A 20,017-nucleotide genomic window follows, 5' to 3' on the forward strand; every position below is an offset into this window, starting at 1 on the left:
TTTTATTGCCGCCTTATATGTTTGATAACAGGGCTGGTGAGTTCCACAATCGTCTGACGGGTAAAGTATTCCGCAACTGTTATTGGGTCCTTCAATTACATAGAACGCACAATGAGGGCAGCCAGTGGACTTTCTAGTGCCCCCCTAGGGGGTTGGTGCATTTTACTGATTTCAGTCTTTTCTCATTCAAGTACTGTAGATAGGAGCTGTACTCGCATCCTGCCTGTATCCAATAGAGAGCCAAAAAATAGCTGCCCAGAAGCATTTAAAACATGGCTGCAGAGTGGCCTGAATTACCGTAAAGGGATATTACTCACCTGAAGTTGATTGCTTCAGTTGCCAATGGATCTAGGTGGTTGTGAAGATATTGCTATGTGATTTCTTAGGTGTTCTCATTGGATTTTAAGGAATTTCTGGGTAGTTGCTAGGGTGTTTTGGGTGGTTGGCAAGTGGTTTCTTAATGGCCCGAGACAAAAGAGTCCACCCCCAAGTCTCTATGATATTCTTGTCCCTAAATATGGCTCTGGTGCCTCCTTTAATATAAGTCCATAGAATATTTTCGCTTGTTTTAAGTACACCAGGAAAATTGTTAGTCTGATCACTTAGAAAAGTAAAAGCACACCTCTTCTCAACAAGCCACACAATTTGAAGTTTCATTCATGTCCATAGTACAAATGGTTTGGGGTGAGTTTTTAACCGAATTTTAGTACTTACACAAATGTTGTTCAAATCCCCAACCCTAAGTATGGGCTACAGTAATAGTGGTTTTCTTTAGCAAACACCACTAGAAAGTATGTCAACATTGCTGATAAGACCAGAATTGCTGGTCACTAGCTTATGTTGTGTTTTGGGTGCTGGTCCCCCAGCAAGGGATGCTGTTGACCCAGCCAGGCTTTTAAACTAGCTTATCCAACTTTATTAGAAAGACCATGCTGGTCAATCAGCTTCCCCTAGCCAGGTTCTGCTGGTGAAAAGCATGGCCATGCTGGTCCACCAGCTAGACCAGCACCAACATCAAACCAGCACTAACCAGCATAAACCCACCAAAACTAGCATAGGAATTGCATGCTGGTTAAGCTTGTCTTTGCAGCAGGGAAGGTTAAAACAGTCTCTGCTTCACTGTCTTTGGGCATTATTTCATTGTAACCTAAAACCAGTTGCGTGCCTACAGGGCCTTGGAAATTTGTCTTTGACACAATCAACTTGCTTCCTGGCTTTACATTAACACTGTGGTGATACACTTGTTTACAGATATATTTCCTTATTGTTTTTGTAAATTGTCTCAATGAACAGTAAGTCTGCAAATAAAATTACCCATTTTAGAAGCCCTAATCCCACAAAAAAACAAGTTACTCTTCAATCAGTAATTCTCACTGATCCTGGCCTTCCACTTGTGCTTTATACACATATATGTAAACAAACACACGCTCAGCTGTGGCTAGTGATAGAAAAGCAGAATTTTCACAGTTTTGTCTGTTTGCTCTGCTCAAACATAGCAATCCATTCCAGAAAAACCTTATAGAGGAATTACAAAGTCTACCAACTGGACAAGTGTTGCTCAACCCTGTCTCTGTCACATTCAGGTGAACGGCAGCTTCATAAGCCACACATAAAGCTTTACGGGCTGTGTCCTCTCTCTCTCTCTCTCTCTCCAGCAAGCGTGATACGAAACAAAGACCTGCTTCCTGTTTATGACGAGAACACCTCGTGCACCTATGTTTACAGGCATACTTTACACAAGTGCTGCAGGATGTGGCCTTGCTCATGAGGGTGGAGTGAGTGAGTGCAGTGGAGGAAAGCTGCAGCGGTTGAGGGTTTCTTTATATAAGTATACCTGACACAACATACCAAGCAAATGGTGCAAAGTTGTTTCCATCACCTGCACCATGGAAATAGACCAACAGGGAACATACTGTTTTTGAGTGCTGTTTTGTTGTTTTATATTTATAGAATGTCTTAAACTAGGTGGAAACTACATTTGAGCTTGTATAGAGCTCTGCCTCACTGTGCAGTGAGCTCAGAGACCCCAGAAAGTATTTGGACACCTAAGCCACACTTAATTGTATTATTTTAATTGCATCACATAACAAAATATCAAATCCAGAGGCATTTAGAAATAAAAGATGCTAGACCTCAGATTTTATTTCACTCTTCTATGCCATTTTTACATTTACTTTTAAACAACTGGTTCCAAGGTGATATTTAGTGGATAGTCAGTTCCTCTCAAGTTCACAGGTATTCTAGCAGATTAACTACAGGTGTAGTTGATCAGATTCACTAAGGACACATTTCGCAAACGTTTGACAACCAGAAAGTGTCCTAATGCTTTTGTCTTCAATATTTCTATTGTTTTATCATTTAAAACATGCACTAAACTTTTTTTTCTTCTCCTTTATAATAAGTGTCACTTGGTTTGATATTTTGTTAATTAAATTATATTCAAATATTTTTAAGTCTGGCTTAAGTTCATATACAGTTAGACTTAAAAAGTATAAAAGCAGGGATTAAAACAGAAAGACAGAGAAGATGGTTTGTAAAAGGAAAGTAATTGTGATTTTAGTTTTTATATCATTTTATCCAGTATCTGTTGGATCAATGTATAGGATCACTTAAGAATGCATAGTATTCAAATGGAAAAAAATATATATATATTTAAACAGTAGTGATTCTCCCTAAGCCTTTGAGATCCTGTCACAGTAACTCTATGTGTTAGAAGGGGGTTTTCAGTTAACTTAATCTGTTTGAGGACAAAGTTACATAACGGCCAGACTTTTAACGGTTACCCTGATGTAATGAGTCACGCTTTGACTTCTGAGATCTCTCCTCGAACTCATTTCGGCCGAAACCAGGGAAGCAGATTTCCCATCAGCCACTGTGCAATCAGAGAAATCCAACTGGAGTTTGACCAGGTCAGTGCCCCACCAATCCTTCTGCAGGCTACCAATGACCACGCTTCCCATAGGAACTCCCTCATCACAGTCAACCCTGGGTCAAAATGTCTAATTATATGCAGAATATCTATTTTCCTACATTATTGTTGCCAGATCCGCAATGATTAGGAAAGCCATAATGGTCCAGAATTGGGCTTCTGTGAAAATAGCTGTCCCCTGAATATACAAGCTTGTGCTCTCTCTTCTCAGTGGTCAGTCATGTGGCTATGTGTAATTCAGAGTATGGTTTGAACCAAGAGTCTGTCTCAAGCCATTTTGGTTGCCTGCATCACCAAAACCAATTCCCCTGCATAATTGCAATGTATACACCATTTTTACCATTATTGATCTTTCAATTTTAAAAGCATTTGACAGCAAATCATCCTTCCTCCTTGACCCAAGTCATCCACTTCTTTCTTGCACTCCCCAGAGTTTTATTACACCACAGAATGATACTCCAGATCAGTTATTTTCTTAAAAATATGGGTTTTATTGGTTTTAACTGCAATCAGTCATTATAAAAGAGAGATCAATCTTCTATATAAACTCACAGAAATTACTGTAGTGAACAGCAATAGCTGTTAATAAAAAGCAAAATACATTCAACTCTTTCTTTACTTTCTTTGTGTCTACAGTATACTGTTAACCAACTTGGACAATCATTGCTTCCACCATTGTGGATACAAGCAACAAGTCATAAAAAAATATTATAGTAAGAAATAGCATCCCAGCATTATTTTAAGGCAAAGGACGCTTGCTTGTGGAATGTGTAAAAGAGGCACTTTACATTTAGGCTAGAAGCTCTCCAAACCTCAGAAACAGAACTTCATCCCTAGGTCACAATTATTGCCTGCAACTGATCATATGCATCACCATAACTGAAGAAACCGCTTTTAACACTGTAGGTTTATTACCTGCAACATCATCATAATCAACCCTTAAACTTTGTAAAAAAACAATCTTAACAATAAAAATGCACTTTATGGTGGCATTTCAAATGTGGTGCACAAGTTAAGGCCATGAAACTCCCTGCATCTTGAATCAAATTGCATTGCTAATTTCTTCCCCGTTATAACAAATCTATGACCAGGCTCAGACATTCATTAAACAGGATTGGTAATCAAACCTGTTACCACTACAAAATTTAAATATCCAATACTTAAGAACTGAGATTTTCCACTACCATTATAAAAATGCATTAAAATGCAAAAAAAAAAAAAAAAAAAAAAAAAAAAAAAAAATCATTGTTACCAGTGGGGAAAAAGTTTGCCTCAAGTGTAAAAAACCAGTGTGGAGAGGTTGGATGAAAACTTTTAAACCAACTATTAAGGAATGATTGTATGGTAGTACTGATTTTGCAATCAAATATTTGGGAATGACAATAAATAAATCAAAATGCAGGATTTCTGTTGCTTTTTTGCTTTTAAATTAAGTTTCATTTTAAGTGTAGTTGCCAACAAACGTCATTGTAGTACAATATATTAAACTGTGAAAAAAGAAAGCTGACAAGTCTTCACAATCTTAAGATTAATACAGAAGATCATAATTTAACATAAAAGAAAATAGATTCTATCGTTTCATTATCAAGATAAATACAAACAAAATTAACAAAAAAAATGCATATGATCACCAATAAATATGTTTTTTGATAAGTTAAATAAGCAGTGACAAGCAAAACCTTCTGTTCTGGAAGGTTTTCAAACAATAACAATAATATAACCATAATACAAATAAAAAACCAAGGTGTATAGATGAGTGGTGAAATTACAATGTGCTCCTCTGAGCAGAATCTATGGGGAAGAGCATGCTTGGATGAAGAACTGAAGCTGCAAAGAAGTTTAGATGCACCCTGGGAATGATGGAATTCCCCCTCCGTTTGCCGATTGGCCTTAGGAGGGGACAGCCTTTTGAGGTGGGAAAGAAGAAAGTTTAATAACAAGATTCCCTTTCCAACAAATGTTAAATAATCAGCAACTAATGCGAAATGGGGATAACAACAACTACGAAAAAAAAAAAAAAAAAAACGTAATGACTTGTTCGTTTTTGAGTGGAGACATCCCATCTAAGGGTTTTGTGGGGGCTTTATGAAACATGGAGCATATAGCACCTGACTGAACATTAGAACGTGCCTGAAATATTCCAGAACTCCAATTTCATTCAACCCTCATGAGAGAAGTCCTTCCTGCAGACTGGTGTAGTCTGCAATTTAAAGGAGGGGAGCAACCACTCTAAATAAGAGCTTCACAATCAGGCCACAAGGAACAAAAAATATAAAAATAAAATAATAATATATATATTTTTTAAATAAACAGTGGCCCATTCACCCCCAACACTTAACCCCAGGCACGTCGTTTTCCTCTTTTTGCTTTAAGATGGTTTACAAAGACAGTTGTGAAAGGTCTAAGCATGACACTTGTGAACTTTAGTTATTTATGAAAGTGTGTCCTTGAAATAGAGTGTGCCGATTTGCAAGGGAGAAGGGTGCAGATCTCACCCTGAACTGTGCCACCGGTTCTGCTACACTTGATTGGCACAACAGTCTCATACCTCTCCCGATTAGCATTTTGCTAATCCACTTCCTACTCTGCTTGTTAGGCACAGTCACACCAAGAACGTAGCATGGGCTCTGCAAGACAAGGCCCAGAAAATCAGGAGGGTTTTGAGACCGGGAGAGTTTTAGCTTGTTCTGGTTAAAAAGAGTTTTCCGAAAGAGAAAGATCCCTTAATTCACTGCATCGTTTTTCAGAGCATATGTGACACAAGGAGGGATGTCTACGGCTTCTAGAAGGCCAGAGAAATGGCAATAGGTAGAGGGAGTGCTAGAGTCTCATCCTCTCTGCCTTAGACTGCTACATGCAGTGGGAAGGGGGTAATGGGGTTTGGCTCAGTGTGCTTTAGTCATCAGAGATGGAAAGCCTGCTGAAGATAGGCAATCGACGGGTGGTGTCAAGGACGGGTGATTCTGAGCCGCTCAGACTTCCGCCAGAGCTGCTCTGGTATCCCTCCTGGTCAGACAAAGAGTCAGGCTGGCTGGCTGGAGACTCAAAGAACTGAGGAGACTCTGACATGGTCCTGAAGTAGTAAGGGGTTGAGATTGGAGAGGATGGCGCCTGGGTGGAGGGGTCAGAGCAAGACAAAGGTGCACTGCCCATGCTGGGACTGAAGAGGTTGGCCAGCTCCTGGCTGGAATATGTGAAGGGGTTGCTGCTAGGCCACTCGGGCAGCTCATCAGGGGAAAACATAGGTGGCGGGGTGATGGAGGTAGGGCTGTCCTGCAGGCCTCCTGAGCTGGGGAACCCCGCAAAGCTGTAGCTGTGCTGCAGGCGTGGCCGCTCCATCTTATTAGAGGCTGAAAGGGGGGACGGGGTAGGTGGAGGTCCACGGCGCTCTTCTGCATTGTGAATGAAGTGGCAACGTGGGCCATAGGGGCAGAAGCCGATGGTGTGGAATGTGCGGCAGAGCTCTGTCTTGTACTTGGGATGGCGGCTTAGACTACGCAGCTCGTGTATGCCATGGGCAAACTGGCACTTGTCACCATACTTGCAGATGCCATTCTCCTCGAAAGGTCTGCATAACTCTGTTTTGTAGCGGCTGGAGTTGACCTGACTGTTGGAGCCTCCAGGGCCCGAACACTTCTGTAGCAGGCGATCCCCCGTTTCTGAGAAAGAACGGTCTCGGAGCCGGTTCTCTTTGTTGCTGCTACCCGTCCCCAAGCTGAGCAGGGATGGATCCACCTTTGCAATGTTCAAGAACTGGTTTTGGTTGAATTTGGTGCTAGCCGAAGTGACTGAGTGCCGGCGCTGGTAAACCCCACCAGTGGAGGGTGTCCCCACAGCCTTCCTGTCCAGCAGGCTCCCAATGGGGTTGGAGATGGGCAGACTGGCCCCCGTGCAAGGGACAGAGACAGAGTGCGGAGTTCTGAGGATGTTGTTATTGTAGTTCAGCATTTTATTCTACAAAAGAAAAAAGAAAAAGACAGTCAGTTAGGACATTTAAATTGAGTTTTTAAATGTCACATTACTTGCAAACTCATTTTTGGCTTCTGTCCTATATGCATGTCTTTATGGTTTGCACTGCCTTTAAACCCATGAGTCAATACAGGCCTATACAACTGATGGTTTGGCTCAATGCACACTAAGAATGCTTGACTCATTTAGTAAAGTGAAGACTGCTGTGCACGTCTCATGCGGGTAAAACCCAGCTACACGGTCTCAGACGTGAATAGGTCAGTCTGCAGACATCTATAACCTAGTCTGACTATATTAATGACATCAACATTTACATGAAAAGCATCATACGTAGGACCCATACAAACTCACTGCTGACCTCTTAAAGTTCTCCATGAGAAAACATACTGTTCTACACAGAGGAAACAAATTATAACCATACACTGGGTCATAACCACCATAGACATAGAGGGAGCCATGACTCTCCCAATATTCATAGAAGTGGTCAGTGATCAAGTGAAGTTTTTCAATGACCGATTCGTAAACTTTTGGTTCCCTCCCCAATCTTGAATACTTTGTGGCGTCCTTGACCACATACAAACACACACACACACACACACACACATATATATATATATATATATATATATATATTTAAAAAAAGATGAAAGGAATACACAAGTGGAATACACTTTTCAAAGTTTAAAGTTAGGCTTCATATATTTATAAACATTACAGTAATAATGTCATCTAGTTGATATGCCACATTAAATTCTTTCAATTTTCATCAACAATGAGCTGATTTCATTAAATCTGGTGCTTTAAGAGGTTGGATCATGCAACAAGGGATTTTTTTTTATTGGCTCCAGAAAAAACGTTCAGATCTATTATTTCATAGCTGCACAACATAGAAATAATAATAATAAAAAAATAAAAATAAATAAAAAAACATTAACTCCAGTGACAAACGATGTTTAGACATCAGTTATGGGTTAACTGCAAATTCTCCACTGCAATAAGATCGTATCTTCGATCAGCTCAGCTTGACTCAATTGAGTTTCCAATTCACTTCTCTCAAAGTTTAACTAAATGAAATCACGAGACAGCCCTGACTGCCATAAGAGAGGCCCATAAAAACCGTAATTCCTATGTTTAATTGACGCCAAATATTTACACCCAAACATGCCCCTCAAAACAAACAATTTTGTCAGGTTTGTCCATTCTTTTAATAGCAAGTGGTGCAACCGGTTGCTCCAATCTCCAGTCTAGTTGATAAACATTTCAAATAGAATCAATCGGAACATACAAGTATTGTCACGGATTCACCAGAACTTGCCAAGCAGGGAACTTCACTGGATGCATGCATGGCCGCAGACAGCAGTACATATTTTAGTCTCATGCATTGTTATATTTCCATTAAAACCTTTCCTGATGTTTTAAAGGGAAAAATGCATCTGACTCAAAACTACATTGTTGTTTTTGATTACTTAGCATGTCTACATTTGCCCATTCGGACTTAAAACAAAGTGTAATCGAACACATTCCAGAAGACAAACCCCACTGAAACTTTTCTCATACCTTGTTGTTGATCACTTCGCTAAAGTCGAAGAAAGGCGACAACACGGCCGTGGTCATCTTCCAATCGAGCATAAATCAAACCTAGCGAGAGAAAGCTGATTTTTTTAAAAAAAAAAGTGTAACAAGATGGGTTCTGGTTGTGTAAACTTTTGTTGCCCTATCAGAGAACCCCTTCTGTCCTGCTCCGCAACGCAGCATTTCCTTTATAATACATACTCGCAGGAGGGGCCAAAGAGCGTCAATACATGGGGCGTCTCTTTCCCAGAAACGCGTTTTTTTGTGTGTTTGTTTTTTGCGTTCGCCCGCTATGTTTTTCTAATTGTTTTTCTGTATAAACATGCGCTTCACGGACGTCGTTCATCGTTGCGCCTTGTCTTGTTGTTTTTGCTCAGCGTCTCGCGCAGGAGCGTTTTTTAGACGCAGTGTCAAGTTAAAAAGATCGTCAAATGTTAAAACGCGTCTCGAGACACCTGCGTTGGTGGCGCTGCTGTAGCTTTCTTTTGCGCAATGGCTATTCGGTGTGAATGTCCCTGTACAAGTAAATCAGGCTGTGTTTAGCTGTTTTGTTATGTATGAAAGTAAAATGTGGAACTTTCTTTTTCCTTTCTTTCTTTCTTTCTTTCTTTCTTTTTTTTTTTTTTTTACAGATATGTTTAGTTTGCCGACAACAAAACCACACCAACGTCGTTCCGATTCTGCCTACTAACTGAATACTTAACTGGGTATCTTTCTGTCTTTTTGAATGCATTGCATGTTTGTTTTCCATGTGCTTTGCATGTGCAACAGTTAATCGCGGCTCTGGTTATTTGAGGAAAATGATGTTGTATAACTTCTTGCATGTTTAACTATCTATGTAAAGAATGTTTGCATTTTGATAACTTCCATTTATGATAAATTTGCTGTGAAGTAAATTGATTAATGAAAGTGATTATGGCCCTTCATTCTTTCACATGCCAACTTGTTTTGTTCAAAACAATGCCACGTCCTTATTCAAATGTATAAGCCACTTTATATTTGTCAATCAATATCACCTGCTTTGTAATTAATATTCACATTTAATGCCTTAATTATAATCTGCGGGACTTTCCAGTGAGCTCCTGAAGATTTAACCCCTTCCCAGACAAACACCAGCTTTTCCTAGAATTATCTAACTTGGGACTTTCTTTTACATTAAACTTTCTTATGCATACAGATGGCTACATAAGACATAAAGCTACATATTTAATGTTTATGCTAAATTAAGTGTTATAATGGTGCTTTGTGACCAACTTTTTGCAAATCCACACTATTCTGGAAAGAACCCCCATGCCCACCCCACCAATCCATTACATGGCAAGAACTGCACACAAAGTCTGAAATGCCTGAGTCATTTTGTATTTGTTTTAGGGGCCGTTTACACGACAAAGTTTTCAACTAAAAACGGAAAACTTTTTATGCATTTTGGCTGTTCGTTTACACGACAACGGCGTTTTGGGGCCTGAAAACACAAACTTTTGAAAACGGGTTGCAAAGTGCAAGTTTTTGAAAATGATGCCGTTATCGTCTCCGTGTAAACATACAAAAACACGAATTTGTGAAAACGATGACGTCATGCGCACGCTCGAGACATTCAAAACTACAATGGCGGACTACAGGACTGTGTTTGTGCTGCTCAAGATTGAGTTTATTGACACTTCTCCTGCAAAGTGTAGATTTACTGCATCACTACTACGACCAGCGATCGCCATCTTCATTGTTTGTATTCACCGCTCTGTGGAAAAATGCTTATGTGCGCATACGCATAGTGTTTCTTTACAAAGTGACATCGGCAACTACTGGCCTGGCATGCATAATACAGCTTTTTTAGTTGTTTTCGTGGATCCGTGTGAACGGGGATCGTTTTGACAATGTTGTCGTCTGTACGCGAAACTTTTCAAAAACGCAAAGGAAAAACTTTTCCGTTTTTAGTACATCGTTGTCGTGTAAATGTACCCTTAGAGCTGAGAAAGATCTGCACCACTTAGGACAAAAGTAAAAAAAAAAAAGGGTTGGATAGGGGCAATAAGGCAAGGGATGAGGATTTACTAGGAATGCTTTTTACAACGCTACATTGCCCTGGGCTGTGTGTGGGGCAGATGAGAGTAGGGAGGGGAGGATGTGGTCATAACTTCCCCCGTCTCTCCACCACCTCTCAGCCAGTGGAAGTTTTTTAACAAGCCCTTTATTTCACCACTCTTTTATAGTGTGTATAACATTACTGTTGGTGAGATGCAAGGAACTTGAACATGCTTATGTTGTATACGTATATAGTTGGGCCTATGTTTTATACTCATTGGCGAAGTGTTTATAAATTCTATAAATTCCATTTAACAAGTTATACAGAGTAATCTCCCCCAGGGTGTAAGAGAGACAAAACTAAATGCTGACTGGAGATAAAATCTCTAGTGTTCTCATCTATCTGATGGCAAGAAAGAATTGAATAAATACTGTGACGATGTGGGGTGTACTCCAAGAGTTATAATAATAAAAGTTATTTTTCACTCATGCAAAGTCCACTTAGGCATACATCACCCCACATAAAACAAACTAAAATATTTTGTATAGGCTTATACTGCAGTTATAATGATACATTTTAAATGATCATATTTAATGTGTAGGTATGTCAGAGATCATGCAATTCCTTGACATACAAATATTCACATTAATTTGAGTGGCTGTGTGCTTTCAGACCGTTTGGTCAGTGTGGCCTGTAGAGGGAGCACTTCATTTCAAACTGTGCTGTTCACACTTCTGCACCAATCCACTCTGGTTCTCCTGTGTATATCTGTGTTATTTGTTTAACGAGAGAGGGAGCAGGAGAGATTGAAATGGCAGTAGGAGGTATGGAATGAAATATCTCTTGCAGGAGAATTACTTTGCAGTCTAATCTCTAAGTACGGAGGGGGAGCATGTGAGATTCCAAGAGATAGACAGTATGTGCTGTGGAATTGTAAACGCCCCACTGGAACAACTGAGCTGATATCACCATATGGAGAATATATTTTTTTCTATTATTATTATTTCAATGTCTGCACTTGACAGACTTATTTTTCCTCTGATGATATGTTGTTCTTTCACTTGAGAGACTCAATACTTGGGGCTTTTCCCTGTAGCTCATGGACACAGAATTTGGGATTCTGGTCTCCTATCTTTTCCATTAAAGGAGAGTTTTTTAAAAGCCAGTGATGATTAAAGTGAGAAAACATTAATTGTCCATAAAAGCTTGGCCAGAGTTTCGTTAGTGGTACACCACCAGACCTCTCCAGTCATGATATTCCCATGCAACAATTCTAAAAAAGTAGATTTTGCCCCCACTCTTTTGCATTCACGGCTCCAGCTGTACAATTAAGGTCAGGACTGACGAACGTATTGAAATTAACGCTGAAAAGATGCCTTGTGTCTAACATGATATAAACAATTGCAGTATGTTTGGCCTTCCCTTTGGGCACCCCCTAGATCTTATAAAATATGGGAACGCCATTAGTCATTGCACTTATAGGGTAGCTGTTATGCTATTGAAACATACAGCCTATCTGTCTGTTTTTCACTCTTTTCCACTCTTTTCCTAGAGCAAAGAGACAGAGGAAGCTGGGAACAGACAGGACACTGGCGCAAAGGTAAATACGATTAGGAAAAAGTGTCAGGGTTTGAGGACGGGAAATAGTGAAGCAATGAAAATATGATTATTGAATTTCCTGACTGGCAAGTTTTTGTGTTGAGTTTAGCACATGAAATGTCAAGTCACTTTCCTCTCTGACCAGGTTTCCTGCCCTGTAGATCATGAGGAAGGATAGAATCTCCTAACTGGGTTATTTGAGTATCATAGTAAAGACCATAGTAAAAACATCATTCCATGCACAGCTCTGGCCATAAAGGAATATTCCGGATTCAACACAAGTTAAGCTTTATGGACAGCGTCAATGGCATGCTGTTGATTACCACAGAACTTTATTTTGACATGTTCTTCATTTTGTAAAAACAAGTACAAATCATGTTAACAGTATTACACTTTCAATGGAAGTCTATGGAGCAATGCATTACACCGGGATAAATGTTAAATAAACTAATCAAAAGTAAATCTATAAGACTTTAAATATGACTTTATAATGGTATCTGTGTAAACATGAGACAAGTGTGATACAGTTGCTATCTAATTTGTCTGTGCAAAGTTCCAATGTCCAGTCTAGAAAAAAGCAACAAATCCAGTTGTGTTCCACAGAAGAAAGAAAGCTATACAGGTCTGGAACAACAAGAGGGCAAGCACAGTAAATTATGAAAGAATTTTCATTTTTGGGTGAACTGTCCCTTGAAGTTGTATTGAACCCAGACTTTTAAGAATGAGCCCTTCCTAAATCATCCATGCTGACATCATAACATTTCATTGACCTCCACGTAATCTGAGAGAAAAAGACTGGGATGTGATCAAATTCCCCCAGTTGAGGTGTTCTTTAGACCTGACCTCCGAACAGGTGTCATAGTCATGCTGCGGACGCTGCTGAAATGAGATATTAGCGAGCCCTTCACTCAGCGTTGTCAAAATCAATGATCTTTATGAGTGGCGGCCAGCACAGGAACAGTGGAGGCCATTCTCTGTGTGACAACGGCCCTCCGTCCATCTGTCTCCATTCTGGAGCCGACCCCCTCCCAACAGAACCTCTCCTGTGTGGTCACCACTGGACTAGAGTTACATAGCCCATGTGTCCATTGCCGGACAACAAACAAGGCCTAAATTGAAGCCACTATTTCCATTCTTATACGAGAGATTGCTTCATACAGGAAAAGTGTCTCTGCTTCAATGCACATTCTTGAACCAAAGCCTGAACTCAATCTGGAAGCAAAATGCATTATTTGATTTGTGTAGTATGTTACATATTCATTGTTTCATGTTCTGTTCTCTGTGAAATGCAACATGTGGTTTAACTTAATGTTTTCGTGCACTGTACGACAATGTTAAAAACATAATTACATTTTTTTGTTCCAATGTAATGCAATCCTGTGCAATAGTATTTCTGAGTCAGCATATGATGAGCATGGTTATAAAATGCACATAGATTTTTACATTTTCTGAATAAAAAGTTAGGGATGAATGCCCATGCAAAACTCACTGCCACAATGCTGGGTGTCATGGCCGTTATTACTTTTGTAATATAATCTGGTACTGATTGCAAATTACAAAACTAAAACTGTAATGAGTAACATAATATTTTAGATTAGGCTACACCTAGATTAGTCATTGTATGTTAAGTTAAATCTAATCATTAATTTTAAATGTAATAATTAACACTCCATTAAGCATTAGTAAATATAAAATTACACAGCAACTTGCTATTTGAAGTGCTTGACATTTGTAATCAGATAAAGTAATCCAGATTGCATGTAATGCGTTACTACCCAACACTGGTCATGGGTGATTGCCAGGGCGTTGGTGTGTGGTTGCTAAAGCCGGCGCCACAGTAGCCGATTTTTCTTGTGATTTTCAGGTGTGAGCTTCATTTACATAATCACCGGCCAGGCAGAGGGAGACGAAGCTTGCATTAGAATCTGCCAGCGTGAGGTCGTTAATCACTTGGCCGTCGGGACACCCTGCTGAGTTAGTGGCTTAAAAAACTGAAAAAGCACATCAGGATTGCTTGAAAAAATCATACTGTTGACAAGGTGGTTTCTTGTGTTCTCAACAAGTGACCAATGAGCTTCTTCTTTTACTGAAGAACTGACAAGACATCAAGCTGATCTTGAATGTTTTCATCATACACAGCAGCATATCATCACAAACGCCAATTGTAATCCATTGTGATTCTGTCACCAAGAATATTTTCATGTGTTTTTCTCCTACTCTAAATTGATTAAATCAGAAAGCAGAGGAACAACAGTCTGTTTTTATTGAACGTAATTTCTTTCTCTTACTCACTAAGTACATTTACATGCATGTTCTTACAGCGATCATGCTTAATAAGCAGTGTGGTCATGTAAACAAAATAAACGGCGTTCCTTTATTAGTGTACGGTCTTAAACAGCGTAAGAATAAACCGGCCATCACGGGTAGATTTTACGGCAATTTCGCATGGCATGTACTGTAATCACCTTAACCAGTGTTCTTACCAGCTCATCCAATGTGCGCACGTATTGAGCGCATAATATCGAATAACGAGTTTACTTCAAATGACATATAGAGTAAATGCAGATTTCTTGCTTTGTCTGGTTTTTAAATAAGCTGATTTTTGGGAGTAATCAGCGTATTGGTGTGCATGTAAATGTGCTCCTTGAAAGCTGCATATGGACATACGCGTTCTACGGCAAGCCTCGAGGGGATAGATATGCAATCACACACTTTCACCAGGTAAAGTTACTCCATAAATCACATCCTTAATCACTCTTCTACAATTGTTTATGCTCACACTGTTGTTATTTCGGTGAGCTCCCCCTCCACCACCCCTCCACCATTTTGTATCGGCAAGTGTGTCATACCTCCAACTGTAGAGACAGAGATCTCAGCAAAACACTCAGCAAGTGTGACATCCTCGGACAAAATCTAATTGTTTGGAGTCTGCTAATGTGATGCCAGATTAAGGTGTTCTGAGCAGATTTTAGCATGTTACTATGCAGTTTCTACAGAGTCCTGAGTGTTTGCAATGGCATTGCTAGGTGTTTGTCAGGGTGTTTTAGGTGGTTGCTAGGTGGTTGATTTTTAGTCAAGTCAATAGAGGTTACCCCCAAGACTCTATGATATTCTGGTCCCCAGATATTGATTGGGCCCCTCCTTCTATGCAAGTCTATGGGATGTTTTGCCTGTTTTATTGAAAAGTCTGATAGCACACTTTGCCTCAACAAGACAACAACACATTTTGAGGTGTCATTCATGTTGGTAGCACCAACAGGTCAAGGGGTTTAAAACAAATTAATCATAAGTAATAATAATGATGCTTGCCTTAGCAAGCACCACTAATTTTCCTTAAAAACGTCTTAACGTTACGTGAAACGTTACCCTGGTTCCCTGAGTGTGAACAAGACACTGCGTAATCGCAATGGGACACGCACTGATTTTCACGTGGTCTGAGCCCTTGTACAATCATGCCAATTTATTGGCTGGTGGCACTTAAGCTATGTCACAGGCTCCATAAAATTGCTCGCTTTGGCGCCATCGAGTCAGATTTTCTGCAAGTAGGCACAAGCCTATGCAGCTGCTAGAGAGTATGGCCAGATTACGCAGCATCTCGTTCCCACTCAGGGAACCAGGGTTACGTTTCACGTAACCGAGATGTTCCCTTTCGTAGGAACTCGAGCTGCATAATCGCACTGGGAACAATATACTTTCACGCCATGCGAACAGTAGCTGCCATTTGTCTACGCCCATGTGGCAAGCATATAGCGGCGCACAAGCGAGCTAAAGCATCTGCATAAAACAGAAAATTATGAGTTTACTCCTGTTCCAACAGAGAGAACCTGGGAAGCAGGAGTCAAACCCTCATCCAGATTATAAAATCTAACAAATGTATGCGGAGGAGACCACCCTGCTGCCATACAAATGTCCTCCAAGGACGCACCTCTAGCCAAAGCCCATGAGGATGCTCTGCTCCTCATAGAATGGGCTCGAATATCCGAAGACGCAAGTAAATCATGCGCTTCGTAAGCACTTGAAATTGCATCAGTAAGCCCATGAGACAGTCTTTGCTTGGACAATGAAACACCCCTGTTGTGGCCACCAAAACCCACAAACAACTGCTCTGACTTATGCCACTGGCTAGTATGGTCAACATAAACTCACAGTACCCAAACTGGGTAAAGCATATGCAAACTTTCATGCTCATCCGTCTCAAATGGGGGAGCATAGAAAGCCTGAAAATTTATATTCTGCGAGCAAAATGATGTAGAAACGACCTTGGGCAAATAGCTCAAACGAGGTCTTAACACCACTCTTAACTCTCTGGGGTCGACGGACGCGTCCTGCTGGATTTTTTCCTCATAACAGCAGAAACAACTTAAAATACTCCATCATTTTTGGGCATACAGATAAGTTTTAGACATCATTAGAAACTATAAAGGGTCTACTTTTATTTGTGTACACTCACAATAACAACAAAACTTTGTGCTTTTGTATAATAAAGAAAATAAACAGGGTGCGCTTTCAGCCATCTCTGTCTCCGTGAGCATCTTTCTGAAACACGTCACAAAAATGAACTGAAACGCAAATACTTATCACACAAACATGAAACATATGTCTAAAAAAGTTTAAAATGTCTACTTTTAAATAAAACAATTCAAATTTTAAACAAATATTCTCCTGCAATGTAATCTTTATGAAACAAAGCGATGTGCAGTTTCTCCTGGCTCAGCTAATTATCGCTAATGTGATCACACCCACCAGCAGTATCATACGGTAATGTGCTGAGGCGATCAATGCAAATTGAAGAGTTCACATTTTCCTCAGAAGTAGAGCGGGAATCTGACGAAGAACGTTTGCATTTTGAAAAGCGACTTGATCCAGCCGAGGATACAATTTCGGATGAGTAAATCTTTACTTACATATTAGTTGACATGCTATTTTATATAAACATGGACATATTTTACTAGTTGGACTATTTCCAGACTTGCCAGCCAGGATTCAGAGTATTGAAATTTGAAATGTGTCCTAATAGGCAAGTTTTAATTACATTTAAATATTATTTCGGCTAAAGCAGGTATTTAAATTGTATGCTGTATGATATAAATATGATATGTAATATGATATAAAAATAATATGAATGTTTAGATTATATCTTAACTAGTGTTTATGCTGCCTCATTATCATCAAAGAAGCCTGTGCTTGCAAATATCTGTTCGTTTGTAAATGTGTAAAATGTGCTGTAAATATGCCCATATTAGAAAATCAGCATATCAGAGTGATTTCTGAAGGATCATGTGACACTGAAAACTGCAGTAATGATGCTGAAAATTCAGCTTTGATCACAGGAATAAATTGCATTTTACAATATATTCAAAGAGAAAAGATATTTTAAATTGTAAAAATATTTCACAATATCAATGTTTTTGCTGTATTTTGCATCAAATAAATGAAGCCTTGGTGAGCAGAAGAGACTTCTTTTAAAAACATTAAAAAAATCGTACAGATCTAAAACCTTTTAAATGGTAGTGTAGGTCTAAAGTTTTTAAGTAAAGTCTTTATGTAAAGAAAATGTATAGTCAGATTAATCCTTTTAACTTAAACTTGATTTTGTGAATAAGCTACAAACAATGCATTCAATCATTAAGTCTCCTCACATTCATTCTCTCTCAGGGGAGGGGTCTTTTTTCTCCTCAGGTGTGAATCACATCAATATTCATGATCATCCACACCTCCACGCATATGGCCTTTCTAACACTAAAAGTGTCTTACAAAAGTTAAATGACTATATTGTTCCCTATCTGTCACTCACTCAATGTTGTGTCGATGTAGTGACACTAGGAGTCACACTTGGAAGCCCCAAACACCTCTGCTTTTTGAAAAAAGGCCAATGGAAAATGGCGAGTGGACTTTGTATGCCACTCCCCCGGACATATAAAAATAAAAGGAGCTGGTATGCAACCACTCATTCAGATTTTCTCTTCGGAGCCGAGCGGTTGTGTTCAGCGAGCTGAATTACTCTGCCGATCCATTCACCTCAAAAAGCTGTTGGATTAACGGCGCATTACAGCGGCTTCTCCCCCTCTTGCACTGGTGAAGTGCAGAGAACGCCTCTGGGCATTTCAGCAGCTAAAAGAGTATATTCTTCCTACTAAAAGAGTATATTTTCCCTTCTTAAAAGAGTGGCATTAATGGAGAGCGTCTTTTTAAAGATGCCTCTCCATTTGTGTGTATTTCCTGGTTGCGGTCGTTACCTCTCTGCTTCCGATGGCACCGATCGCGGTCTTACATGCTTGGCCGCTGCCCACGCGGAGACAGCGTTCGTGGACGGGTCATGTTTTCACTGCTAGAGCATGATCATGGCAACGTTGCGGCCGCGGTTTTTCTTCGTTAGAGGAAAAGACCACCCCAGCGGCTCCCCGCCTCGGTCCTTCTACCTACGGGTTTGAGACTGCGTCGGTTAGCACTGTAGGTGATTTGGGGACCTCTATGGGATCCACTCTGCCGGGTAACTCCCCACGGACCTCCCATTCCCAGTATGCTCGTTTGCCCCACTGGGATGAGACCGCCGGCTTGTCTCAGGGCGAGTTCGCGATCTTGTTTCGACGCTCGTGAAGTGGATGAGCTCTCGATTGAAGCATCGGAGATCGGGCTGTCCAGTCTGACGCTGAGGACTCGACTGGGCTCCCACCTTCAAGTGTGGTCGCCCAGTCGCAGCCTGATGCGCAGCTGGCAGCCATACTTGCCCGGGCGGCTGCGTGTGTCGGGCTGGAGTAGAACCCTCCACTCCTCCGAACCCTCGCAGCCTGACGATTGGTTCCTGGGCCCGGGGCATGGCCGTGAGTCCCTTTCTTCCCGGAGGTACATTAGGAGCTCACGAGGTCATGGTGGGCACCTTTCACTGCCTGGACCCGGTCTCTGAGCTCCTCCGCTCTCACTACCCTCAGTGGCTCACGCTTTCCAACCCGTCGTGATGGCTGACCCGGTCCATCCGACTTGGCTACGTGATTCAGTTCGCCAGATGCCCACCCAGGTTCAGCGGCATCCGCTTTACCTCGGTAAAGGGCAAGAACGCTGCTACCTTGCGTGCAGAGATCACTACCCTTCTACGGAAGAGTGCGATAGAGCCGGTCCCTCTGGCCGAGATGAAGAAGGGGTTTTACAGCCCCTACTTCATCATACCGAAGAAAGGCAGTGGGTTGCGGCCATTCTTGGACCTGCAAGTACTGAACCGGGCCTTGCACAGACTCCTGTTCAAGATGCTGACACAAAAATGCATTTTAGAGAGTGTCTGGCATCAAGATTGGTTCGCGGCAGTAGACCTGAAGGATGCGTACTTCCATGTCTCGGTTTTACCTCGACACAGACCCTTCCTGTGGTTTGCTTTTGAGGGCTGGGTGTACCAGTACAAGGTCCTCCCCTTCGGCCAGTTCTTGTCCCCTTGCGTCTTCACGAAGGTCGCAGAGGCAGCCCTTGCCCCGCTAAGGGAAGTGGGCATCCGCATCCTCAACAATCTCGACAACTGGCTAATCCTAGCTCACTCTTGGGATGTGTTGTGTGCGCACAGGGACCTGGTGCTCATGCACCTCAGCCAACTGGGGCTTCGGGTCAACTGGGAAAAAAGCAAGCTCTCCCCGGTTCAGAGCATCTCTTTTCTTGGCTTGGAGTTGGACTCAGTCTTGATGACGGCACGCCTCACGAATGAGCATGCACAGTCGGTGCTGAACTGTCTGAAGGCATTCAAACAGAAGACAGTGGTTCCACTGAAACATTTTCAGAGGCTCCTGAGGCATATGGCATCCTCAGCGGTGGCCACACCACTCGGGTTGATGCATATGAGACCGCTTCAGCACTGGCTTCAGACTCGAGTCCCGAGATGGGCATGGCGCCGTGGGACACATTGCATGGTCGTCACGTCGATCTGTCACCGTCTCTTCAGCCCTTGG

General features: G+C 41.2%; 1 protein-coding gene across 1 annotated transcript; it reads right to left on the minus strand.

Annotated features, from left to right (window-relative positions):
- Positions 1–4,447: 4,447 nt before the first annotated feature.
- Positions 4,448–8,664, minus strand: LOC127411337 (mRNA decay activator protein ZFP36L1-like). The gene is made up of 2 exons (XM_051646851.1): positions 8,456–8,664; positions 4,448–6,883 (listed from the first exon to the last, which is right to left on the minus strand). The coding sequence occupies exons 1-2, from the start codon at positions 8,525–8,527 to the stop codon at positions 5,825–5,827; spliced, it is 1,131 nt and encodes a 376-aa protein (XP_051502811.1). The 5' UTR covers positions 8,528–8,664; the 3' UTR covers positions 4,448–5,824.
- Between the last annotated feature and the right edge of the window lie 11,353 nt (positions 8,665–20,017).

The sequence above is a fragment of the Myxocyprinus asiaticus genome, chromosome 20 (genome assembly GCF_019703515.2).
Source record: "Myxocyprinus asiaticus isolate MX2 ecotype Aquarium Trade chromosome 20, UBuf_Myxa_2, whole genome shotgun sequence".
Classification (NCBI taxonomy): Eukaryota; Metazoa; Chordata; class Actinopteri; order Cypriniformes; family Catostomidae; genus Myxocyprinus; species Myxocyprinus asiaticus.

What these genes read in the sequence shown, in the direction of transcription:
- LOC127411337 (XM_051646851.1), bottom strand. Translation starts at nt 8,527, where the DNA reads ATGCTCGATTGGAAGATGACCACGGCCGTGTTGTCGCCTTTCTTCGAC. An exon ending in GCGAAGTGATCAACAACAAG is followed by an intron (nt 6,884 to 8,455) that starts GTATGAGAAAAG and finishes TTTCTTTTGTAG; the next exon opens with AATAAAATGCTGAACTACAA.